Source organism: Schistocerca nitens, chromosome 4 (assembly GCF_023898315.1).
Source record: "Schistocerca nitens isolate TAMUIC-IGC-003100 chromosome 4, iqSchNite1.1, whole genome shotgun sequence".
Lineage (NCBI taxonomy): Eukaryota > Metazoa > Arthropoda > Insecta > Orthoptera > Acrididae > Schistocerca > Schistocerca nitens.
Genome location: NC_064617.1, coordinates 540,795,445 through 540,823,171, shown reverse-complemented (window position 1 = coordinate 540,823,171; position 27,727 = coordinate 540,795,445). Strand labels below are relative to the sequence as shown.

General features: G+C 40.5%; 1 protein-coding gene across 1 annotated transcript in view; it reads right to left on the bottom strand.

Moving 5' to 3' along the window:
• LOC126252422 (BAI1-associated protein 3) overlaps positions 1 to 27,727 on the bottom strand; it is a 503,482-nt gene that overhangs the window by 104,333 nt on the left and 371,422 nt on the right. The window contains exons 18-19 of the mRNA XM_049953312.1: positions 24,450 to 24,551; positions 2,348 to 2,557 (exon numbers count right to left, since the gene is read on the bottom strand). Coding sequence (XP_049809269.1) covers positions 2,348 to 2,557; positions 24,450 to 24,551 — 312 coding nt within the window. The remainder of the gene's footprint in view (positions 1 to 2,347; positions 2,558 to 24,449; positions 24,552 to 27,727) is intronic.

Sequence of the window (27,727 nt, the reverse complement as noted above, 5' to 3'; positions counted from 1 at the left end):
CAGAGAGATCATCAGTGCCCTCTAATTGAGTCCTATTTCAGTCCTGAGGCACAGACTGATGATAGGGGCTCCCCATTCGACAATTTCTAGAAATTGTGTCACTGTTTCTTAGGGAGAGGAAGCACTGCTGTGAGCTGGGCCACATGCATTGTGAAATAGCTGTTAGTGTGATTGGCTGCTAAGCTGCATGTCACCATCCCAAACCCTATCATTAGCAGATATTTATTATTTAGTATTTATCATTTCTGGAATGTTCTCAAAATTTCTAATGTTTGCATACTCTGGAATATTTAATGTTTGTACAAACAGAAGCACTCTCCACCCACAAGACAGTTCTGTTCTATCTGTATGCTGGTGTCCATAAGAAATCTGTTTTCGGTGTTAACTGCTGTAAATCAGTGATGACTCACCTTTTGGATTTGGCCTTGATTGTGATTACTATGTGACAATATTATGCAAATGAGTGTTGATTACAGTAAAGTGTTGAAACTGTACTACACAAAACAGTTCCACATTGCCAGTTGCCTAGTAGTTAAGTAGTCATCATGCCCTATTACACAGAACACCCTGCAGCATTTATGGAAAAACTGCCTCAGCAGTAAATGAGACAAAATTTTTAGATATACGTATTCAACAAATAGGAAATAGGAGATACACTAGAGCAATCTAATGAAAAAACTAAATACACTCATGCATGCTGTAACATTTCACTCAAAATATAAACATCAGTGGCACAGAAAAAGATTATCAGAATAATAATAATATAAGAGAAATACAGGCTCCTGTAGACCAATGCTTAAAAATCTCAATATACTGCCCCTGTCATTTTTATGTATTTACAAAACACCAATCTTCACAAAAGGAAGCACATTAAAGGAACAAAATATCTTCAAGCATAGCTCTGATTTTCACTTGTGTTGCACTAAGACACAGGTATAACCTATATGTCATTACAGTAAATAAAAAGATTTGATAAGGAGGAGTATATCACTGGCACCATGCCGTGTAATTATATACCATCCTATTTGAAACAGATACCAAATTTATATGTTTACATTGCTTGATCACTGTTCCTATTATATTTCTGAGTTTTTGGAAAACCACAGAAATTAATGTTATTGATAGAACATTCTTAACCATATTTATTCCTCTCTATTATGTAAGTTGTTTTCATAATGTTTCTAGTATACACCATGTATTGAATAACTGTTGCAAAAACATGTTATGTATATCTATCGCATACAACTATCTCAAACTGCACTGTCCTATATTGTATGTATAAACTATATATCAAATAATGATATAAAGCACCAATAAAGAAATAAAAATATAAATATGAATATGTTATACAGTATGAAGCACTTTGTATAAACTAAGAAATAATTCTGAATTTACTTTATTGGTGTAAATTGATGCAATAGTCTGGAAGAAATTTCACTATCCAATCATTGTACGGGAGCACTGACCTAACTGCATCCATAACTTGTTTTTCTTTTTTTCTTTTTCATTTTTTTAATAAAAAATGTAAAACATGCTGATTAACATAATACTTTTTTGGGTGAATTCATTTGGGTGTAATGCCTTGTCATTTAAAACTGATGATGCAGTTAATGCACTGGGTATGAAGATGTAGGACAAAACTGAACAGCATGACTTATATTAAATGTAAATTTGTATGATTAGGGCCTCCCGTTGGGTAGAGCATTCGCTGGGTGCAAGTCTTTCGATTTGACGCCACTTTGGCAACTTGCGTGTTGATGGGGATAACATGATGATAATTAGGACAACACAACACCCAGTCCCTGAGTGGAAAAAATTTCCGTCCCAGCCGGGAATCGAACCCCGGCCTTTAGGATTGACATTCTGTCACACTGACCACTCAGCTACTGGGGGTGGGCAGCATGACTTATGAACATGTCTTAGTAATACCAGTATAATAGAAAGGAGATTTTTATGCATGTTTGAAAACATAAAACAACTCATTCCTTGGCAGAAGCAATGCACCAGATATACTTTTCTTCCATAATAAAAATAGACATAAATAAAGTAAAAGATGGAAAAAGTTAATTATAAATGAACAAAGTAGTAATAACAAACCTGAAATTTTCTTATCAAAGTGGAGAATCAGTATCAAACACATACAGTTTCCTAATCAAAGTATAATTGTTAAACGTAGTACCACTCTTGTCACACTTGTCACATGTAATATTAATCATTACCGTAACTTATATGTACCATAAACTGTAACTCACATCTAAAGTGACATTAAGATGGAGAGAAAAATTTACACAAGCAAACAGAAAGCATTACTGAAGTAAAAATAGGAAAAGAAAACTGTTCATCTTGCCTTTGCAGCAACTCTGTTGATAACCTGTAGAGCACGAGCTTCAAGCTGTGTAATAGCTCCATCCAGCATATTATATAAAGCAGTACGCCACTGCTGGCTTCCTCCACTGCCTGCTTCAACTGCTTCTAATACAACTTCCGCCTGCAATTCAGTGCCAAGTGGGGCAAGCCATCGTCGAACATATTCAAGGTCATTTACAGTTACACACATCTGTAAAAAGCAAAACAAATCAGATACAGTAAAGAACCTGTTATATTACTTATTTAAGTCCAACATCACATCTGTGTGTGTGTGTTTTCTGCTTTTGGCAACTGGTAAGATAAAATTCTCTTTCTGGTTGTGCTGCTGTTAATATTTATTTCTGTATATTCTCTTTCATTAAATGTATAGCTGATGGTTAAGTCAGGGCTGGGGGGATAATAGAAGACTAGTCCATGTTTCTTGCAATCCTTATATAATCAGCAGATTTTTTTCCTTCTTTTGAAGAGAGGCTTCTTCAGACTTCTCCATATCTCATAATCTCCAGCTGTTTGTAACCAACTTCAATTACATTACCCCTAGATAATTTAATATTCTAAAATGTCTCACAAACTATTCATTCATTCCATCAGTTTATTTCCTCTGCACGGAGACCACAACCATCCCAATTTTATAACACATACTATAACTTCTTCAGTTTCTATATTCTCTCTTTTACATTTATTTATATTCTTACCACTTCTTATTGTTTCTACCACACAACTGTAAAAAGACTAGGTACCTTAAAGTAATGTTGGAATATCCATTTGTATATGTGGGGCAGATTCTCTTCTCTGCTGGAGTACCTAAGGTGCAATTAACATCAATTGTTATTATTATAACAATTTATCAGAATAAATGGAATTTATTTTGTTCTTTTAATGGGGTCTTAGGAGGGTCAACAACCTAGTCATCCTGATTACTTTTTTCCACAATTTTTCATATATTATTCCAAGGTGATGATGGAATATGTGGTGTTGTACACTACTGGCACCACAACAGGCAGTCAACACCTATAGGTTGGCAGTAACACATGTGACTGCCCTGCCAATGCACAGCCAGCTAATAGACAAACCCTCTGCTCAAGCATGAGTAGTGGCACCGAGCTTGCTTAAGAAGATGCCGCACTGATACCAGCCAGGCTAATTGTGGAACCTTAGCAGCAGTACTAGTATGCTTACCCGTTATGTGCCTGTGTAATGGACTAGTGTGGAATACTATTTGGACTTTCAGAATAAAGTTAAGTAAACAACATCACATGCATATTATGTGTGTTTCTAATTATTTTGATCTCTGTTTCAACACCCACCTATTCCTCAGCATCCATCCTTGGACCAAGCCAACATAATAGTTCCTAGCAATATATCATGGGTTTTACATTTTATGTCCCCTTTTTATTATTAGTAAATTCACAGTGACATTGTTTTGTTATTATTATCATCACTAATAAGTGTATTTATTTACAATGCACTTGATGTAGAGATATATTACATGATCATTTGGTAATGAGACATTGCTCACATGAAATAAAAATGATAATAAAATGAAATAAAACTGAAAAGGGTACACAGAAATGAAGAATCGTATGAGCATTAATAAAAATGGGAAGAAGCTGCACAGGGAGACTGTATAAAGATACTGAGCGAGGTGGTGTAGTGGTTAGCACGCTGGATTTTCACAAGAGTGCTGCAATTCAAATCTCTGTCTAACCAGTCAGATTTAGGTTTTGTAGTGCTTTAGGCAAAAATTGGGGTGGTTCCCTTGAAAAGAAAACAGCCAATTTCTGTTGCACTCTTTCCATCAATTTGAGCTTGTGCTCTAACAACCCCTTTGTCGACAGGACATTAAATCCTAATCTTCAATTTTTTCCTTGCACTATACAAAGTTATTGGCATTCTAAAATGAAGTAAAGCACAAACAATTGAAAGCCGTGTGTATTAGCAATGTGTTGTGACCTGCAAAAGTGCGCCATGAAAGAGCAGTACTGTGAACTTCCGACAGAGCCCGCCATGGGCAAGTTCCTACTTAAGCCCTGCTGTGCTACACTCATGCTCAGTTATAATGTTACTACTGTTTGTGCACATTTGCCTTATCTTGTTGTGTTTAGTGTATGTTATGATCATTGGTGCACATGCCACATTCTAAGAAAGTGCAGTAAAATTCTTGGTTGTGTTGTGTGTCCAAGTTATAACACAAGTGACAAAGAGTGTGGGATCATTTCCTGCATGGTTTTCAGTTTTTGGATGGTCCTCCACAACATCTATGAAGTTTTTACACTGTCTGGTTTATCAGCAAGCATTGCAGCATCTCAGTTAACAGCAGGAGTAGTTGCTTGCTGACCAAGCAGTTTGTGATGCAATCATTTGGTTGGCCCTCAATCATGAAGTTCATGAGCAGGTCCTTCAATGTGAAAACCCCTCCCTCTCCAACATTCTAACTACTGCACAATTGTTTGAGGTTTTGAGTGATATGGGTACTCAAACTGAATGGTGTTGTGAGGTCATAGAAGTTCAACCCGCTTCCTCCCGTCATTTGTCAGATGGTTCACAGGGGCGATATGGTGGCAGCGATCTGCATGCAAGCAAAACATCACAGTGGCTGGACCATCTCACAGTGGTAGCCATGGCCACAGCAGCAGCAAACCATGCCTGGTAATGAACAACAATGCAAGTGCCCCATGCTCCCTTTGGTCCCTCGTGTTTTGTCACTCATCATAGGTCCGATTGTCCTAAGTGGTGGGTTGTTTGCTGCTAGTGCAACAAAATTGGCCACATTGCTTCTGTGTGTAATGCAAAATTCCAACAGCCTACTGCAGACGCTGCCATGGATGTCAATTGTGTATTGGCAATCTCTGTTGCACCCAATAAGTTTTTTCTTGATGTCAAAGCTTATCAGAAAGTTTTGCGCATGTAAGGTCAACACTTGGGCTGCCATGTCATTGCTCAACTTGCTGATGTACATGGACTTGGATCCTCCTGTAGCACCAGTGCCATATATATTAGTCACATTCAATAAACAAAGCATTCTAATATTAGGTAGTTTCTCAGATTCAGTACCATATAAATCTGTGGTTCATCTGCCGACTTTTCTGGTGGTGATCAACGAACAGACTGAAAATCTGTTTGGTTTGGAAACTTGTAATCTTCTTGGGTTTACTATTTCTGATGGAAGTTAACCTCATCTCTGATCAAGTGCCTTATACACCACTCAACTATTTATGCTTTGAATTTTCCACTCTGTTTTCTACATGCTTGGGTTGTGCCAATAACTTCAAAGCCCACATCATCATGAAACCTTTGGTCAGACCCTGTTTCTTTTGGGCTTGCCTGGACCGATGGTGCTCTGTGACCAAGAAAAGGCAGATCTTGACAGCTCACAACCTATGGGGTCATCTAACCAATTGCATCCAGCAAATGGACTACCTCCTTAGTCATTGTAAAGAAGCCACTGGGAAAGTTAAGCCTTTGCAGCAATTTCAAAGTTTCTGTCAATGCTCACTCTATCACTGACACATAACCCTTGCTGTGCCCTGATGAACTTTTTTCCAAGATCAGCCTCTATACTGTGTATTTGCAGCTTCCCATTGATGCTGACTCAATGCCTCTTGGTTGTTAACACACCCTTGGCTTATATCAATGCTTGAGGTTAACATTTAGAACAGCCAGTGCCACAGCAATTTTTCAGAGGTTACTCAGACAACTCATAAGGCTTGTGCCTGGCTGGGGCAACTATGTTGATGATACTGTGGTCTCTGACTCCTCCACTGCTGAATATCTCAGCAACTTACATACGCTCTTTCCAGTGTTACAGGCCACTGGGATAAAATGTGATTTGGAAAAGTGCCGCTTCTTTCAGCCTTCTATTGTTTATCTTGGGTTTGAGGTCTCTAGCATTGGTATCAAACCCCTTTGTCAAAATGTCTCTGCTGTTGTGGCTCTTCTGCATCCTACAGAGATTGAGGAACTCCAAATTTGTTTTGGTAAGATTGTTTATTACCATTAGTTTTTGCCGGGGAAGCATCGGTTGCACAACTGTTACATGCCTTGCAGCATAAGGAGACTTCTTTCCACTGGTCGTACACATGTGAAAAGGTGTTTTCCAAACTGAAGTCTATGTTATAATCTGCACCTTGCCTTGTAACCTACCGACTGGGTTAACATTTAGTGTTAGCAAATGTTATGTCCCAGCATAGGCTGGGAGTGATGTTAGCTCTTAAATATTCTGATGGCTCCAAGCAGCCTATTGCATATGCATCAAAGACACTTAATTCATCTCAGACTGGATATTCACAAATAGAGAAAGAAGCCCTCACCATCATTCATGCCTTAAAGAAGTTTCATGTTTTTCTGTATGGTGTAAAATTCCATCTCATCACAGATCGCAAGCCATTAGTTTTGCTGTTTAAACCCTCAGTGTTGTTGCCAGACAAAGCAGTGCATCACCTTCAATGTTGGGCACTGTTCCTCATTCAGTATAACTAGGACATTCACTTCCACCCCATGGCTAAACAAGAGAATGCTGATGTGCTCCCCCATCTTATGGCCACTCCGGACCTAGTTTTTGATTGGGAGGAGTTACTGTTTCCATGTTGATGACTGCTCTCAACAAACTCTTGATGATTTTCCAATCACTAGCACTCAGGTCGTGCAGGCTAGTGCTACTGATCTGATTTTATGGAATGTGATACAGTGTGTACAACATGTCTGGCCTGAGGTGCCTCCATCAAGGGCATTGGACCACTCTGTAACTATTATGAGATTTGGCATCATTTCTCCATCACTGATGGTGTTCTACTCCTTGATAGGGACTATTCAGCTCCTCACATAGTGGTTCCCTTGGCTCTCCATTTGCAGATCCTGCAATTGATGCACGCTGATCACTGTGGTTGTCATGCACTAAGGTATTGGCTCGCTGTCATGTTTTTTGGCCTGGTATAGATGGCAACATCACTCGTATGGTTACGGTATGTTCTCAATGTGCACCACAGCAAGTTGCCCTGTGGGTAATGTTGTCTCCTCAGCCGCAACCTTTGCAGACTTGGGATTGTCTCCACATTGATTTCACCAGCCCTTTCATTAATGCATCCTGGCTAATGTAATTGATGCATTCTCTTGGTTCCCATATGTTTTTCATTGCCCATCAACTTGATCCTCTGCCACAGTGGCACTCCTGTCGAAAAGTTTCTCCTTCGAAGGACTTCCAGCAACATTGGCCTCTGATAGCAGCCCTCAGTTTGTGTTGTACAAGCTCACCCACTTCTGCAATGCCCGCAGGATTCGCCACATTTTTGCCCAACACTTCCACCCACAATTCAATGGTGAGGCCAAAAGGTTAATTAGAACATTCAAAATGCAAGTGGAAAAGTACATGACTCAGTCCCCATTCACATTGCCTTTGATCAGTTTCTGTCTTCCTATCAATTTACACCATTTGGCGACAACAGCCCCATCGAACTGCTCCAAAGACATCAACCATGGACACTCCTGCATCTCCTGCGGCCCAGCCAGGGACACCGACCCATGCAGCCATTATCCCATTTCTGGCCTGAGGTGGCTGTCTGGGCACATGGGTTTGGTCATTGCCTCCACCATCATCTTCCAATGCCACAGCTACCGTCTTTGTGACATCTTCCCCTGTGCACATCATTAAAACCAGTTGCACCTGCATGTGGATGACCAGACAATCTGGCTGGGACACTGACTACGGCACACCAGTCTGCATCACTTGACAGGTCACCTGATGTGGTTGGGGCCTTGCCACGATATAGGAGGGGTCCCCTGTCACCGGTGGATGTACCTAGCACAGTTTCTCTAATACTGCTACCAGTACCAGTGCAGCTGCCATCCATACTCGTGCCATCTCCTCTGCCTCATCCATCAACTAAAAGGTCTCCAGCATCACTAGGCCCTGGACCTGATGTCGACATGGAACCAATGTCACCCATCCTACCATATGGGTCAATGTGAGATGGTGGTCTGCAACAGTGCCCATGCCACAAGCACTTCCAATCACACACCTCAGTATCAGCATGTCATCTCAGTCAAAGCCTCACAATGGTAGATGCCATGGAAATCTTGTGAATCTGAGCTGTTGCCCAAGGGAAGAGGAATTAATAATGCACACACACTTGAAAGCCGTGGGCATTAGCAGTGTGTTGTCACCTGCAAGAGTGCACTATGGAAAAGCAATACTGTGAACTTCCGATAGAGCCTGCCACATCTGAGTGCCTATTTAACCCCTGCCACACTACGCTTGTGCTCAGTTATCATGTTATTACTGATTATACATTTGCCTTATCTTGCTGTGTTGAGTGTATGTTACTGTGATTGGCATATATGCCACAGTCTAATAAAGTTTACAAACATTCTTGGTTGCATTGTGTGTCCAAGTTACAACATAAAATGGAAACATCTGATCTTCACTTGTGCTTTTACCCACATATTTTGCTCCTTAATTGTTTATGTATTATTTTCATAATGTTGTTGTTGCATCTACTATATTACAGAAAAGGTGTGGCATACTCCTGTTTTTGCATTTATTTTTTACTATAATCACAGCAACTTTAACCAATATACACAGTAAGATATGTTTTCATGCCTGCGTTATGCAAATGACAACATTATCTCAGTAAAATCTATAACAACCACCATCAGAGGCTGTGCGCAGGTAAGCAACCTATGCTTTTAGTTAATAAATATTTTTCTTTGTAATTATTACCTTTTTCATATTTTGTAGTCATGATGATAATGGGTAATCAGACCATTTCTGAAGTTGTGTAGTTTTAGCTACCACAATTAACATACAGAAATGTAGCTGATTGGCAACGTTAGTTGTAAAGTGTGATAGACCACACAGAAAAACGTTTATGAGCAAAGTAATTATGAAACAGAATTGTGATGGCAACTTCATTAAGATGACTCTTGTTGTTGTTGTTGTGGTCTTCAGTCCTGAGACTGGTTTGATGCAGCTCTCCATGCTACTCTATCCTGTGCAAGCTTCTTCATCTCCCAGTACCTACTGCAACCTACATCCTCCTGAATCTGCTTAGTGTATTCATCTCTTGGTCTCCCTCTACGACTTTTACCCTCCACGCTGCCCTCCAATACTAAATTGGTGATCCCTTGATGCCTCAGAACATGTCCTACCAACCGATCCCTTCTTCTGGTCAAGTTGTGCCACAAACTCCTCTTCTCCCCAATCCTATTCAGTACCTCCTCATTAGTTATGTGATCTACCCACCTAATCTTCAGCATTCTTCTGTAACACCACATTTCGAAAGCTTCTATTCTCTTCTTGTCCAAACTGTTTACCGTCCATGTTTCACTTCCATACATGGCTACACTCCATACAAATACTTTCAGAAATGACTTCCTGACACTTAAATCTATACTCGATGTTAACAAATTTCTCTTCTTCAGAAACTCTTTCCTTGCCATTGCCAGTCTACATTTTATATCCTCTCTACTTCGACCATCATCAGTTATTTTGCTCCCCAAATAGTAAAACTCCTTTACTACTTTAAGTATCTCATTTCCTAGTCTAATACCCTCAGCATCACCCGACTTAATTCGACTACATTCCATTATCCTCGTTTTGCTTTTGTTGATGTTCATCTTATATCCTCCCTTCAAGACACCATCCATTCTGTTCAACTGCTCTTCCAAGTCCTTTGCTGTCTCTGACAGAATTACAATGTCATCGGCGAACCTCAAAGTTTTTATTTCTTCTCCATGAATTTTAATACCTACTCCGAATTTTTCTTTTGTTTCCTTTACTGCTTGCTCAATATACAGATTGAATAACATCGGGGAGAGGCTACAACCCTGTCTTACTCCCTTCCCAACCACTGCTTCCCTTTCATGTCCCTCGACTCTTATAACTGCCATCTGGTTTCTGTACAAATTGTAAATAGCCTTTTGCTCCCTGTATTTTACCCCTGCCACCTTTAGAATTTGAAAGAGAGTATTCCAGTCAACATTGTCAAAAGCTTTCTCTAAGTCTACAAATGCTAGAAACGTAGGTTTGCCTTTCCTTAATCTTTCTTCTAAGATAAGTCGTAAGGTCAGTATTGCCTCACGTGTTCCAGTATTTCTACGGAATCCAAACTGATCTTCCCCGAGGTCGGCTTCTACTAGTTTTTCCATTCGTCTGTAAAGAATTCATGTTAGTATTTTGCAGCTGTGGCTTATTAAACTGATTGTTCGGTAATTCTCACATCTGTCAACACCTGCTTTCTTTGGGATTGGATTTATTATATTCTTCTTGAAGTCTGAGGGTATTTCGCCTGTTTCATACATCTTGCTCACCAGATGGTAGAGTTTTGTCAGGACTGGCTCTCCCAAGGCTGTCAGTAGTTCCAATGGAATGTTGTCTACTCCGGGGGCCTTGTTTCGACTCAGGTCTTTCAGTGCTCTGTCAAACTCTTCACGCAGTATCGTATTTCCCATTTCATCTTCATCTATATCCTCTTCCATTTCCATAATATTGTCCTCAAGTACATCGCCCTTGTATAGACCCTCTATATACTCCTTCCACCTTTCTGCTTTCCCTTCTTTGCTTAGAATTGGGTTTCCATCTGAGCTCTTGATGTTCATACAAGTGGTTCTCTTTTCTCCAAAGGTCTCTTTAATTTTTGTGTAGGCAGTATCTATCTTACCCCTAGTGAGATAAGCCTCTACATCCTTACATTTGTCCTCTAGCCATCCCTGCTTAGCCATTTTGCACTTCCTGTCGATCTCATTTTTGAGACGTTTGTATTCCTTTTTGCCTGCTTCATTTACTGCATTTTTATATTTTCTTCTTTCATCAATTAAATTCAATATTTCTTTTGTTACCCAAGGATTTCTACTAGCCCTCGTCTTTTTACCTACTTGATCCTCTGCTGCCTGCACTACTTCAACCCTCAAAGCTACCCATTCTTCTTCTACTGTATTTCTTTCCCACATTCCTGTCAATTGTTCCCTTATGCTCTCCCTGAAACTCTGTACAACCTCTGGTTCTTTCAGTTTATCCATGTCCCATCTCCTTAAATTCCCACCTTTTTGCAGTTTCTTCAGTTTAATCTACAGGTCATAACCAATAGATTGTGGTCAGAGTCCACATCTGCCCCTGGAAATGTCTTACAATTTAAAACCTGGTTCCTAAATCTCTGTCTTACCATTATATAAACTATCTGATACCTTTTAGTATCTCCAGGATTCTTCCAGGTATACAACCTTCTTTTATGATTCTTGAACCAGGTGTTAGCTATGATTAAGTCATGCTCTGTGCAAAATTCTACAAGGCGGCTTCCTCTTTCATTTCTTCCCCCAAATCCATATTCTCCTACTACGTTTCCTTCTCTCCCTTTTCCTACTGACGAATTCCAGTCACGCATGACTATTAAATTTTCGTCTCCCTTCACTACCTGAATAATTTCTTTTATCTCGTCATACATTTCATTTATTTCTTCATCATCTGCAGAGCTAGTTGGCATATAAACTTGTACTACTGTAGTAGGCATGGGCTTCGTATCTATCTTGGCCACAATAATGCGTTCACTATGCTGATTGTAGTAGCTTACCCGCGTTCCTATTTTCCTATTCATTATTAAACCTACTCCTGCATAAGATGACTCTTATGGCATAAAAATTGATTTTTGCTGTCTATAATGTAGGAAAAGGTACAATCCTACATACCATGTAGAAGACAGATTAAGTTGCAGACAGGCACAATTAAAATACACTTATGCAAAGCTTTCAGACACAGCCTTCATCAGCAAAAGAGAAACACACACCATTCATACACACAAGTGAGCATACCTCACACACACGATTGCCAACTCTGGCAGCTCAGGCCAGAATGCAACTATCACATGGGATTGGAGCAGCACTATCTCATGTCATTTTCCCTCACACCTCCAATCCTTGCCCCACCCACAAGAACCAGTCACAAAGGAGTGCCCCCTTTGTCACCCAGTACCATCATCCTACCCAAGATTTTTCCCACCCCTCCTAAAGTGGTGTTCTGTCACCAAGCCAACCTCTACAACATCCTAGTCCATCCCATTGTCACTCCCAACACTAACTCCTTACCAATAGGGTCATATCCCTGTGGAATACGCAGGTGCAAGACCTCCCCAATCCGGCCAACCACCACTTCTTATTCCAGTCCTGTCACAGGTTTATCCTAGCACATCAGGAGCCAGACCATCTGTGAAAGCAACCATATCATTTATCAGCTATGCTGCAATCATTGCACAGCTTTTAATATTGATATGACTACCAACCAGCTTCCCACCAGGATGAACAGCCACCACCAAACTGAGGCCAACAGCAAAACAGACCACCCTGTGGCACAATATGCAGCTGAACATTACATGCTTGGTTTCAATGGCTGCTTCACTACCTGAACCATCTGGATCCTCTCAGTCACCACCAGCTTTCCTGAACTGAGCAAATGGGAGTTATCCTTACACCTCATTTCCCACTCCCATAATTATCCTGGCCTCAACCTATGGTAACATACTGTCCCCACACCCTCCACCCAACAGATTCCACCCCTCTGTCCTATCATCTCCTCCCCATTCTTGTCTCTCACCCTCTTTGTTTACCATCCTCTGCCAATGTACCCACCCATCTTTCCCTACTCCTCTCCTCTTTTCCCCACCTTCCTGCTCTGCTCCACAAACTCCTGATGCTGTGCTTGTGGCATTCCAATCCCTGCTCCACCAGACAGCGTGTGTGTCCCCCCCCCCCCCCCCCCCCCCGCCACAATCTGTACAGTAATATCCCTATCCCTCCTCCTTCCCTGCACCCTCCAGACAGATTGCTGCTTCCATCCCATGTGATAGTTGCAGTCTGGCCTGAGATGCCAGAGATGGTGGCCATGTGTGTGTGAGGTGTGCTTGCTGGTGTATATGAATGGTATGTGTTTCTCTTTTGCTGATGAAGGCTGTGGCCAAAAGCTTTCTGCAAGTCTCTTTTAATTGTGCCTTTCTGCAACTTAACATGTCTTCTTTATGGTAAGTAACAATCTATATTTTCCTACATTGTTGGCATTTTTACCTGGAGTTTCGATTGTTTGAGTTTTACACTCTGACTGGGGATCATGGCTTTATACAGATTAATAACCTGTGTTAAGTCATGTTCAACCTCAATGTCTCCTCATTTCAGAAATCTATCAGTTAATAATAAAAATTTATTAATAATGCTGTGATCAAGCTTTTTTCTCCTCTCTTCTCTGAAATTTGCTTAAATAACTCTACTGCATTAAGAAAGACTGTGTGAACAGTTACTCCCTTTCAGGCACTCAGTTGTTGTCTTGTTCTGATATTTCATCATTACTCTTTTTACAAACTAGTATGAATGTGCATCACACAAACGAGAATAACATGGGATGATATACAGAGGGCAATAATTAGAAAATTAGAACCTAGGTTGTAAGTGTCATTCTTATCTACAAACATGATTGTACGTGTTTGATTTCTGGCCTGTGATATTTGAATACTGTTGGTGATTCAAGTTTTTTTATAAGTTCCATTGATTCCCTTGAGTTGTGGTGCAGTGATGTGGATCCAGTAGAGCACATCTGATAAAATGGTACAGCTGGTACCAAGATGTGATTACCAGCCACTGCTGGCCAAGCTAGTGGAAGCCTTGAAAAATCATTGGGAAAGAAATGTGTGCTGTGTACTGCTCTATTTAGTGATGCTGCAATAGGTTTCTTTACATAGGAAAATCCAGTAGTAGTGCCACAGTTTAATTCTTGCACCACTGCAAAGAGGACTGATATACATATTAGTGTCAGTGGTGTGGAAAAACCACTGAAATTGCTAAAATCAAACTAAGCTCTAGGGCCCAATGAAATCCCTACTAATACTAAGTTTGTGGCTAAGTTAGTCCCTATTTTAACCAATATCCTTGACATCCACTTGTTGTAGAATCTGAGATCATATTCTGAGCTCAAATGTAATGAGATCTCTCAGACAAAATGACCTCCTCTATGTCAACCAGCATGGATTCCAAAATCATCTATTGTGTGAAGCACAACTCTCACATGAGATCCTGCATGGATCAATGCAGTCAAGTAGATGCAATATTTCTTGATTGTCAAAAAGCATTTGATACCATACCACATCTATTCTTATTATTGAAAATACAATTGTATTATATACAAGCAAAATTTCTGACTCAATGGAGTATTTCTTGGTAGGGATGACAGAGCATGTTATCTTGGATGGAGAGCCAGGTGTGCCACAGGGAAGTGTGTTGTGGCCCTTGCTGTTCATATTGTATATTAATGACTTTGCACAGGATCCTGTTATCAGTAATGAAGTATTGTCTGAATAAAGCTGCACCAATATCCATTCACATATTAATAAGATTTCAAAGTGATGCAAAAATTGGCAGCATTGAATGAAAGTTCAGAAATGTAAAATTATGCACATCAGATAATGAAAAACATAGGATCCTACAGCTACAACATCAATGAATTGCAACTGGTATCACTCAACTCATACAGATACCTTGCTGTAACAGTTTGTACAGATATGAAATGGGAAGATCACATAGGCTCAGTTGCAGGTAAAACAGGTGGCAGACCAGACAAGGCAACATGAATGGTCAAGGGTTTATTTGGCCATGAAGATGTTCCTCTGAGAATTTTGACACAAATTAGATTAATTACAGCAAGAACAGAGGCATTTAAACTATCATTCTTACCACAATCCATACATGAATGGAACAGGAAGAAGCTGTGATAACCAGTGCAATGGGAAGTACTTTCTACCATTCACTTCACAGTGGTTTGCAGAGTAGAAATATTGATATGGATGTATTGAAATTATTGAAAAAAAGGTACATTGAAGTTCTTAAGATGATAAGAGCTTGAGAATGCTCAGTTGTATACCTCTTGTATCTGATGTTATGCTTAATAAGCATAACAGATGTGATATGGTGGTGGAAATTATTGCTAACTGAACAATCTTATTGGCTATTGAAGACAGCAAGAGGAAGGAGCAAAGTACCAGATTTAAATCAGAATGAAGAATCAGATTCCATAATGAAATACAGACACATGGTGTTGTTAATTTGATCTAGAAAACTGAAGATTGAAGTTACTATATAATGAAAAGGATAGTTGCACTCACCATACAGCTGAGATCCTGCGTCCCAAAAAGGCACAACAAAAAGATTATCACACACTTAGCTTTCAGCCAACAAAGCCTTTGTCAAAATTAGACAACATGCGTGCACACACGCACACGCGCACACGCGCACGCGCACGCGCAAGATCACAAACAATTCAGCATCAAAGATGGTAAATGCTGCAGGAAGCCTTAACTTGACAACTCGATCAGGGAAAACAACAGCACAACCAACAGAGTCCCCCTGTTTAGATCCATCTGTAAATACTAGTACATGGTTGGGATGCTGGTTTAAAATATCGTAAAATAAAGAAGTTAAAAACAAATGCAGGAGTGCAGCTCCTCCGGTACTCCGACAAGTCTAAAAGTACGCTGGGCCTCTGCAGCAACCAGGGAGGTAGGCGGGTAAAACCCTGGAGTTGGGGTGCCACACGTTCCACACCAAGGGACTCAAGCAAATGCTTGGCACGAATCCCAAATGGTCTTTTTGCTCTGGGATGACTGGAAAAGAGATGTTCCATAGGCAGTCGGGCAACAGTAGGGTACGCAGGGGAGGTAGGACAGGCAAGGAATTGACACACCCGTTGCACCATGAGGAGTTTCTGCCGGATGGCGAGCGGCGGTTCCCCTGCCTCAGCACACAGGCTGGGGATGGGACTGGTACGGGAGGCACCAGTGGCCAGCCTGATACCCTCATGGTGTACCGCATCAAGAATCTTCAGATAAAAAGGCCTCACTGACCCTTAAACGGCGCATCCATAGTCAAGACGCGATTGGACGAAAGCCCTATAAAACTGCAGCAGACGCGTCCGATCTGCTCCCCAGGACTGATGGCTCAGACACTTCAAAATATTCAGTGCCTTCAGGGCCCGCACCTTGAGGTCTTTAAGGTGTGGCAACCACGACTACTTGGAATCAAAAGTGAGGCCTAGGGACATCACAGTGTTGCTAAAAGGAAGAATGGTGCTCCTCAGACGCAATTAGGATTCCGGATAGTGGACGTGATACTGTAAATGGCGACGGCAAAGAGGATGACACTTAAAACGCTTCCCTGAGGAACACCATTCTCCTGCACGTACAGATCAGATAGCACATTACCAACCCGATATCGAAAGAGGCGGTGGGAAAGAAAGGACCGAATGAAGATGGGGAGATGGCCACGAAAGCCCCACTGATGGATGTGATTGAGGATAAGGTGGTGCCAAGTAGTGTCATACGCCTTATTAATGTCAAAGAATACACCTAGACAATGCTGGTTACATAGGAAGGCCTGCTGGATGGCCGCCTCAAACAGGGTCAAGTTGTCTATAGTTGAACGACATCTCCGAAAGCCCCACTGAGAGTGGCTAAGCAGCTGCCTGGTCTCGAGCAGCCAAACCAGGCGACGGTTGACACCATGCGTTCCAACGTCTTCCCGACACAGCTCGTCAAAGCAATACTCTGATAAATACTGGGATGCATTCAGTCCTTCCCCAGTTTGAGGAGGGGAATCAAAATCGCCTCCCTCCACGAGTCAGGGAACGTGCCGGATAACCATATCATATTAAAACAATTAAGGAGAACTTCCTTGGATGGCAACAACAAGTGCTGCAGCATGCTGTACCAGATTTGATCAGGATCGGGCGCAGTATCATGAGCCACAGACAGAGCCGAATCCAGTTCCCACATTGTGAAGGGGCAGTTGTAGGGTTCAGAATTTGTGGACCGGAAGTAAAAGTGACCCCTCTCGATGGCAGTGCGGTAGCGGCAGAAATCTGGATCACAGTTAATGGTGGCGGTAGATTCTGCAAAATGCATGGCCAGTGTCTGGGCAATGACTCTGGGCACCGTGAGGAGACATCCCTGATGCAGCAATGCCATGACAGGTAGTTGGCTGCGTTTCCCGAAAATCCTCCTGATGGCTTTCCGTACTTTCGTAGAACTAGTGGAGCGGGAGATGGAGTTCAAGAACGAGTGCCATGACCGTTGTTTGCTCTCTTTAATCACCCACCGTGCCTTGGCCCTTGCCACCCGAAAGGCCGCAAGATTGTCAGCTGAGGGACGGCACTTGAAGTGGCGCAGAGCTGTACAGCGGGCTCGGATGGCTGAGTGGCACTCAGTGGTCCACCAAGGGACAGGACGCCTCTTGGGATGACCGGAGGACCATGGGATTGACAATTCAGCAGCATGGGAGATCACGGCTGTAACATGGTTGAGCGATTCGTGGACGCTGGCACGGTGTTCCAAAACAGCCAGACAGCTGAAAAGTGTCCAGTCAGCTCTGCAGAGGTGCCACCGAGGCAGCACCAGGAATGCCACAGCCTCATCCAGGAGGCGAATCCAAAGGGGGAAGTGGTCACTAGGATGGAGGTCAGCAGCAACCTCCCACAGAGCAGAATCCGTGAGTGCTGGAGAGCAAAAGGAAAGGTGAATAGCTGATGATGACCCAGGAGCAGTACAGAAATGAGTGGGAGCACCAGAGTTGAGGATGCACAGTTCTTCAGACATCATGAAGCTTTCCAGAACGTGACCCCTAGGTCAAGTAGTCGTAGAGCCCCATAAGACATTATGAGCATTGAAGTCCCCCAGAAGGAGAAATGGGCGGAGGAGTTGGCTAATAAGGACTGTGAGAGCCTGAGAGTCTATTGCATCCTGAGGCGGTAAGTAAATGGAACAGACTGTGAGCCTCCACCCCACAAGAAGGTCAACTGCAACTGCTTGCAAGTCCGTAACGAGAGGGAGCTCAGATGAGTGGTGCATGTCACGGACAAAAACCGCAACACCACCCTTTGCCCTTTCCCCCATCAGATCATCTTTTCGATATATGGTATAGCCCCGTAAAGAAGGAGCATCAATGGCCCGAAAATGTGTCTCTTGGAGACATAAGCACAAGGGGCACTCTCGTACAAGGAGTTGTAATTCGGGCACATGCGTCCTGAACCCATTCAGGTTCCACTGTGATATGGGAGCCAGTGATCAGGCTGGCTGAACTTTCACCCTGCCTCTGTGCTTTTGAGGAGAGCCCATACTGGCCAGAGATTTATTCCTGGGGCGAGATGATCACCCCCGGTCGACATCAATGTCCATCAGCTCTGATGACAACCCAAAGAAGATGTCAGACAGTACAATGGCCTCGTCATCAGACCAACCCTGACTAGTCGCCTCAGGTGGCAAAACCTTCACATTCAGTGTCTTTGTCTTGGGGGCCTTAGAATGCAGAACCTTGTCAACAGTTGGAGCTTTACTCGCTTGGGCAGAAGGCGCCATATGGGGAGGGGCAGGAAGTACCCCAATGTCAGCAACCACGGCCTTGTCCGACGTTGTGGGGAGAGCTGCAGGTCTCAAAACAGCTGCAGCAGCACAAGTGCACTGGCAAACGCAGGTATTAGTGCTGACACTAGCAACCTCCGTTTGTGTAGCAACAGTGGCCAACTGTACCGGTTTCTTCAGAGCGGAAGCGAAAGATGTTGTAAACATAAGAGGCTGCATGGCCTTAAAGAGCTTCTTGGCCTCACCATAGGGGATGCGCTTAGATGTTTTGATCTCCTGTATCTTCTGTTCCTCGAGATAGATGGGGCAGACCCAGCTCCAGACAGGGTGACCCGCAAAGCAATTAATGCACTTCACAAGCGATGAACAATCGGCTCCTTCATAGGCAGGCTGACCACATTTACCACAAGTGGCTACCCCATTGCACCCAAACGTAGTATGCCCAAAGCACTGACACTTAAAACAGCGCATTGGGTTGGGGAAATATGGCTGTACTGGCAAAAGTAAGAAACCTGCTTTAACATGCTCTGGGAGTCTCAGGCAACTGAACGTGAGAACAAACGAGCCGGATTTGACTAGGTCCCCATCGACTCGTTTCATAATATGCTGCACATCAACAATACCTTCGTCAGCTCACTCAGATTTCAACTTGTCTGTGGGGTTATCCACCGAGTCCCTACATGTCACAACACCCTTACTATAGTTCAAAGTGGAGTGGAGCTCGGTCTCGATAGCGTACTCTCTGAGACAGGCTGCTTTCCGAAGAGAAGTGACTTGACGGGAACTAGAAGTCTCAACTAACAGAGTCCCATTACGCAGTCGCTTCACAGATTTCACTGTTCCTGTAATTCCCTCAAGACTCTTGTGGATATAAAAGGGGAAAACCCTCTCAAAGCTACTCTCCTTCCGTTTGACAATCAATAACACATTCTGGTTATTAGCATGTGCTCTGTTACGACAGTCTGATAAATCTCTAGTAACACCAGGTGCTGGAGGACTCACAGCACGAAGCCGCTTTTTCGATGGGGTGTGTTTTCCTACCAGTGGCCCACCCAATTCACTGGTAGGGGGAAACGTAGAGGTCGAAGGGTCCATTGCGGTCCCACGAGCAGCTAGAGAACTAAAGGTCCGCTCAGACAGAGCCCTGCATGCCTGAGTAAACCTTATACAACTGGGGTGCGGCAGGTGCCCCAGAGGTTGCCCGCTTGTGACTGTTCAACCCCAACAGCCATGCATCTTATAGGCGTGCAACACACGGTAAGATTGAGGGGTTCTTATAGAGGTTGACCTTCCTCTCAATCCAGGCAGTCAAGCCAAGATTACAATTCCCCGCAGCACACAACATTTCACCGCCACGCCATATGGTGGTCGCTGAAGCATGTCTGGGGGTTATGGTGACAGGAGACTGGTGGCACTGACCAGTCCCCAGCTCAGGACCCCGGGGTCAATAAGCCCGTACTCAGCAAATGAATGCTGCGCTCCTGGGGGCATTTAATTTACAGAAATTACAATTAAAACTTAACTCCTTCAGTTAATTGCATACGTCAAAAAATTGCATCCTTTTAACAGTTTCTTCTATTACAAGGGTTAAGCCGTATTATTTGTTTAAATCATGAAATAAACAAATATGGTTATGCAAACAATACTTTTGTTGAAACTGGAAATTACTTTGGAAATAATTAAGGGCTGGCTTTGGTAACATGTTTTCGATTAGAGCCAAATAAATACTGTAAAGTGGGGTGACTTTGAGCAGCGAGGCAACTTTGAACAGCAATTTAGTGTCTTTCTAAAACAAATTCTGCACCCTAGTGTGTAAATATGGAACTGAGAACAGAGTCATTAAATATTGTCAATAATTGATACTTTCAGATGATATGACAGTGATATGAAATAACATTTTATACCAACACCAGAAAACAAAATAATTTTCTGGAAATGTAAGGTCCTTCACAACCACAAAAACACTTGCCTATTATTAGAAGCATTTTTGAGTTTAGAATTTGAAATGAGTTTTATGGGCAAGGTTAACACTTGAATGAACATTTACAGAAAATTATTCTCTGGTGATGTAAAAAAATAAAATATGAAGGCTTGTCTTTCAAGGGGTGACTTTGAACAGCGCCTTCCCTATTCTTTGACACATCAGCTCCATGGAAAACATCTTTTAGTGAAGTTTCCTTCAAAGAAAAGTGTAAAATAGTGTTGGGCATGTTATCACTGATGAAGAAATTACACTTATCAGGAAATGGCATTCCAAAGTGGAATTGGATGAAGTTTTTTTCTGTGGCCTAATGTTCCCAATGTGTCAGATTTTGAGAAAGATGACATTTGTAGGATTCCACCTGATGCTAAGGTAGATATAAGGGAAGGCTTCATTTTGAGTTTAAATTTGATGTCTATGACATCTGCTAGAGTGGACACTGACATTTTTGAGATTCCAGATTGCCACGCAATTTGTCTGCTACTGATGTGCAGATTAGCCGTGATGGCAGCTAAAACACCTACTTGGGCATCGTCATTTGTTGCAGGTCGTTGTTGACGTTTCACATGTGGCTGAACACTTCCTGTTTCCTTAAATAACGAAACTCTCCAGCGAACGGTCCAGACACTTGGATGATGTTGTCCAGGATACCGTGCAGCATACATAGCAAACACCCGTTGGGCATTTTGATCACAATAGCAATATACATCAACACGATATCGACCTTTTCCGCAAGTGGTAAACGGTCCATTTTAAAACGGGTAATGTATCACGAAGCAAATACCATCCACACTGGCGGAATGTTACGTGATACCACGCAGTTACACGTTTGCGACTATTACAGTGTCATCTATCGCGAAGTGGAAAAAGTGGTCCAACTGAAACATTCATATTTCTTTACGTACTACATGAATATGTAATAAAAAATTTCCTATTTAAAAAAACACAGTTGACATCCATTTGACCTATGGCAGTGCCATCTAGTGGGCCAATCATAGCACCATCTGGTTTCCCCCTTAAAGCTAAAGGAGTTTCGTTCTTTGTAGTTTTGCGTTTGATGCTTATTTTGTGAGATATTTGGCCTGGTCACTATCAATGGACCACCCTGTACATATTATTGGTCATTCTTTCAGTATGGTAGCACCATTTTATCACATGTTGTTCTATGTGTTGGAATAGTCTCTTTAACTTGAGTCTTATACCTGCATTTTGGATGTGATCAGCTCTTATGTAAACTAATGCCAAACACAAACATCTCATTTCTGCTCCTGGGCTTCTTTGTTACTGTTTTTGTGTCAGAGTCCAACTCTCTTGTGTGTCAGAGTCCAACTCACTTGTAGTGCTGCCATGGTGCTATAAAATTTTATTACTGATTTAAGCTGGATTCTTTATTGGGTTGTTGTCTCTGGAATGTCTGAACTTAAACTAGAAACAAGTGTTTAAAAACATTAACCTCTTCCACAGATTTTTCTGTATCAAGATTTGGGCTCTTATCAAATGAATCAACCTTTCAAAGAACAAATTTTGCAAAGAGATAATTTAGTGTTTCACACAATAAGCAGTTTTCTATAGTAAAATTTCATACAAAAAGTCAGTGTCTGCTAGTATAATGGAGAAACAATCTTGTTTCACCATACAGCCATTATTTCTTACCACATATTCTTAAGTAGGTGTCTCAGACCAGAATAAAGCTGACAAACCACATGTGACCATCAATAAAAAAAATTATACCTTTGTTCTGTTCTATCTAATGAAAAAATAATAATTCAAATGTAAAAATAAAAAGCGAAGTTTTCATATAATTTCTATCAAATGTAGCCTTGTTCTAATAATATTTTAAAATTAGCTCAGATAAATGTTGAGTACACTTGATTAGAAGTTCTAATTAATAAATCAAGCTTTTGCCAACCATATAATAATAAAAAATATGTATACAATGAGACTGAGACCTATTTTTACTTTTTGTTGTAAAATATGAGCTCAAACATAATGAGGTATCTTGAACAGAATCACATTTTCCACATCATCAGTTTCTGAAAATACTGATTGTATAAAATCCAACTTGTGTTTACACACATCCATCATTCTGAAATCCCATGGGTCAAGGTAATCAAATGGAATCAGAATTTTCTGACTTCCAAAGATTTTGACTTGGTGCCACATCTATGATTAGCAACAAACATATGATTATATGAGTTATCAAACAAAATTTGTGACTGATTGAAGATTTCTTGGTAGGGAGGATGATATTGCATTGAATGGAGAATCATCAACAGAAATACAGGTAACTTAAAGGCAAACCCCATGAAAATATGTTCAGAATCTTATTGTTGATGTTGTATGTTGATGACTTAGTAGACAGTATTAATAGTAACTTCAGACTTCTTGCAGATGATGCAGTTATCTTAAATGAAGTAATATCTGAAAAAAATGCACAAATATTATCAGATATTAAGATTTCAATGAGGTGCAATGATTGGAACTTTGTTTTAAATGTTGAGAAACATAAAATGGCATCCAATGACTAAAATTTCAATGTGTAACAACTGAAACTGGCACACACACACACACACACACACACACACACACACACACACACACACACACACACACACACACTACCCATCTTAAAATACTGCTCAAGTGTGCAGGGTTCATACAAAACAGGACTAAGACAGTATATTAAATGAATATGAAGAAGGGCTGCACGAATGATTACAGGTTTATCTAGCTCACATGAGAGCATCACAGAAATGTTGAAAAACCTAAATCAGCAGAGATTTGAAAACAGATGCCAATTATGCTTTGAAGGTACTTTTCCAGACTTTCAAGAAACAGTATTAAGTGAACAATCTAGAGATATTCTTCATCCCTCCAAGTATCACTCCTGCAGGGACTGCTAAGACAAGGTTAGGCTAATTACAGCAAGAGCAGGGGCATTTAAGCAGCCATTTCTTCTGCATTACAAATGCGAGTGGAACAGGAAGAAATTCTAACATGTGGTGGCATGCCAACTACCCTCTACAATGCACTTCACAGTGGTTTGCAGAGTTTGTATGTATTTCTACAGCAACCCAACAAGCTCAACTTGAGTACTTCTTATAACTGCTGCTATGTCTAATGAAGGTGACATTCATGTTAATGTTGGTGAAATTTATTACCAATTGAAAAAAAATTTGGAATATTAAAAATTTATTGGAATTTGGATTTGCTGAGGAGAAGGAGTGTGTTTTCAAATTCAAATCAATATCAGAAATCAAATTTCTGAATAAAATACAGGGGCATTGCATTGTTCATTTGATCTCAAAACAAAAGACACGATGATCCTAGACCCTCGCAAGGTAACATATAAAAATAAACTTCAGTTCATTTTTCCTGGGCAGCTTCATACAATGTAACAACAAACTTTGCAAAAGCTTAACCATTTGCAAACTATAATATTGTATACTGAGGCAAAAAATCATATTCAGTGCTTACATTTCCAATACGTAGGCTATGTTGTGTAGATGTTCCATACTCAACTGTATTCCAACTGCATTCTCTATGTGGCTGTCATGGCAAATCATTCACTTTAAATCTAACCAGCTAATAACTATGTGTTAATCTAACTGTTTAGGTGACCAATACATGCCTCATAAATTTTAACCATATTTTTCTGTATTTTTAACAGGGTAATCCTATAGCGATGAAAACATTACCACAACAAGATTGTTTCAGGTGGTAGTTACCTCATCACTTATCTTGAAGGGAGCATTGTCCTCATAATATCCTGTATCTTGAAGTTTTTGATGGGTGAGATCAGCATAATACACGGCTGCACCACAGATACACTGAAATAGTGAAAATATTTAGTTTTTAGTCTTAAAATGGAGATCACACAAAAATTAATAAAATAAAAATCAACACATTTTTTCTAACAGTTCAGCAATGGCTATATGAACATAAGCAGGCAACATCTCAATCTTGTTGGAGCTCAAACACATTATCACAACATGAGGAAAAATATAGCATGTCTCTCTTTCATTTTCTTTTTCCTTCTTCCATCAGTATGCATTCCATGAGTAATTTTTTGAGTGGATATTACAATTTATTAGGTACCTATGGAATAGTTAAGCATTTGTGAAATATAAGCAAGGAATTATTTACATTTATATGAAATTCAACACAAATGCACAACTGCTGAAATAGAGACAACCAGAGTAGGAGCTACAACTACACTGCAGAAAAATAAATGTATACATAATCCAAATGCTGGACCAGGAGAACAAGTAGTGTACCAAAAAGGAAACATAAGTTGGAGTTAAAGTTAAATAATTTTTTTCCCCTCAAATAATATATACAATCTACAAATTCTTTTCCAAGCTGTTTTTATGAAAACTTTGTATAGTTTACAGTCTGCTGATACAGTAGTGTAGATAGTTAATGTAGAAACTTTGTACCTAGAATAATATACAAAATTTACAATTCATCGAAACAGCAGCACTTCAGAACTGTTTGTTTTAGTACTGATATCTCTTACTTGAAGGCCCTTATTCCCATATTTCTAAAGAACAAATCATCTTTTCTGAAAACTGTGCAATTCAAACATTGTCTATATTCAAGTTATCAATATCCAAAATGTTAGTTTCTTGAACATTTGGACCTTAGAATGTAATCCTTTCAGAATATACGTGGTATTAAAGTGTGGTCCTAATTTTTATGATTCCAAAAATGCATAACTTTCCTAGAATAACTTATTAGTTTATGAAATATTTCAGTTTCAAAATTTGAGTTTCCAGAAACCTGGTGGGCATTTGTAGATTCAAGTGCTTGCCACTACTTTCACATCATAATATAGGAATATAATCTGTACTCCTTTAACCCTTGAGTGAGTATGCTGCCAATTTTTGTGACATGAGCAGCCACATGGCATACTTTGTACACATGTAAAGTATAGCTGTCTTTATGGTACAAGGTAAACACAGAAGAGCAGAATCATAGTTTAACCTTAGTTTAATTAAACAATGATAAAATAAACCAACACAATATGCACTAAAGCACTCTTTAATTAAATAATGATGAAATAAACTTTCATTATATCACTCTGTTGCCACAAACAAGTGTTATTACACAGCAACGACTCACTTGAAGCATTTAAAACCACAGCTGCATCACATCCCAGCCAACCACTTATTTGATTACTCATTATATCTCATATACAAGTGCCTAACTGTGAGACTGTGCTGCCAGATCATAATGTCAGGTAATTTCTTGCATAGGTTGTAATTTTTTTTACCTATATTGCTGTTTATTTTATATTATTGGTGCTCATTTGAACGTATCAGAAAACAGTTTATTACCGTCAGTTGAAGCAATAACAAAGGAATAGGTATTGGGTTGCCATTGTGAAACAACAACAGAATGGTGCGAAACAGTTTTATTTGTATTTAATGCCCTTTATACATAGAAACAACTGCTTGGAGGTTAAGGACATCCAATCAAGTGTAAACTAAAATAATGTATTTATCTCCTGTGAATCCAGTTATTGTCTTTTTATACATTTTATATTAATATCCAAAAAGTTAAAGTTAGGAGACAAGGTATTGGCAGAAGTAAACCTGTGAGGACAGGCTGTGAGTCGTGCTTGGGTAGCTCAGTTGGTAGAGCACTTGCCCGCGAAAGGCAAAGGTCCCGAGTTCGAGTCTCAGTCTGGCACACAGTTTTAATCTGCCATGAAGTTTCAATTCCCATATAAATAGAAATTATTTTCACACAGTAGTATCCACTATTTTATCTTTTCTCTGGTTATACTGCACCTAGTTAAACATATTTGCTCTTTTGCTTATTGTAATTTTGTGTCCTGTCATGAAGAAACTGGCCTGTTAGGAGGGAAAAGTACATCTACGGCAGCAAGCAACACAGCTAGAGTTAAGATAAAAGCATCTTTATTTTGTTAAGTGTTCTATAGCTATTGGCAAGCTGAGTTACAAAGAAATTGGATATTGTGATTTTAGGGAGCAAGGATTATAAGGCAATGATGGAAAAGATTTGGTAGTTAAGAGTGCCTTTTGTAATGAGAGTGGCATAACACTGGACCTTGATTCAGTTTTAGGTGTTGAAATAAATACTAATTAGGTAACTGATGAAATGGCTAGGGCATTGCTTACTGAACTCTTGAATGTTAAAGGTTAAGAAAGTGGTGGTGGTGGTGGTTGTTGTTGTTTTTGTCCTCAGTCCAAAGACTGGTTTGTTGCAGCTCTCCATGCTGCTCTATCCTGTGCAAGCCTCTTCTTCTCTGAGTAACTATTGCAACCTACATCCTTCTGCTTACTGTATTCATCTCTTGGTCTCCCTCTACAATTTTTACCCCCTCCCCGCTTCCCTCCAATACTAAATTGGTGATCCCTTGATGCTGCAGAATCTGTCCTACCAACTGATCCCTTTTTTTAGTCAGGTTGTATCACAAATTTCTCTTCTCTCCAATTCTATTCAACACCTCCTCATTAGTTATGTGATTTATCCATCTAATCTTCAGCATTCTTCTGTAGCACCACATTTCAAAAGCTTCTATTCTCTTCTTGTCTAAACTGTTTACCATCCACGTTTCACTTCCATACATGGCTATACACCACACAAAAACTTTCAGAAAGTCTTCCTGACACTTAAATCTATACTCAATGTTAACAAATTTTTCTTCTTCAAAATGCTTTTCTTGCCATTGCTGGTCTACATTTAATTTATATACTCCCCACTTCAACCATCCTCAGTTATTTTGCTTCCAAAATAGCAAAACTCATCTACTACTTTAAGTGTCTCATACCCTAATCTAGTTTTCTCAGCATCACCTGATTTAATATGACTACATTCCATTACCCTCATTTTGCTTCTTTTGATGAACATCTTATATCCTCCTTTCACGGCACTCTCCATTCCGTTCAACTGTTCTTCCAAGTCCTTTGCTGTCTCTGACAGAATTACAATGTCATTAGCAAACCTTAAAGTTTTTATTTCTTCTCCAAGGACTTTA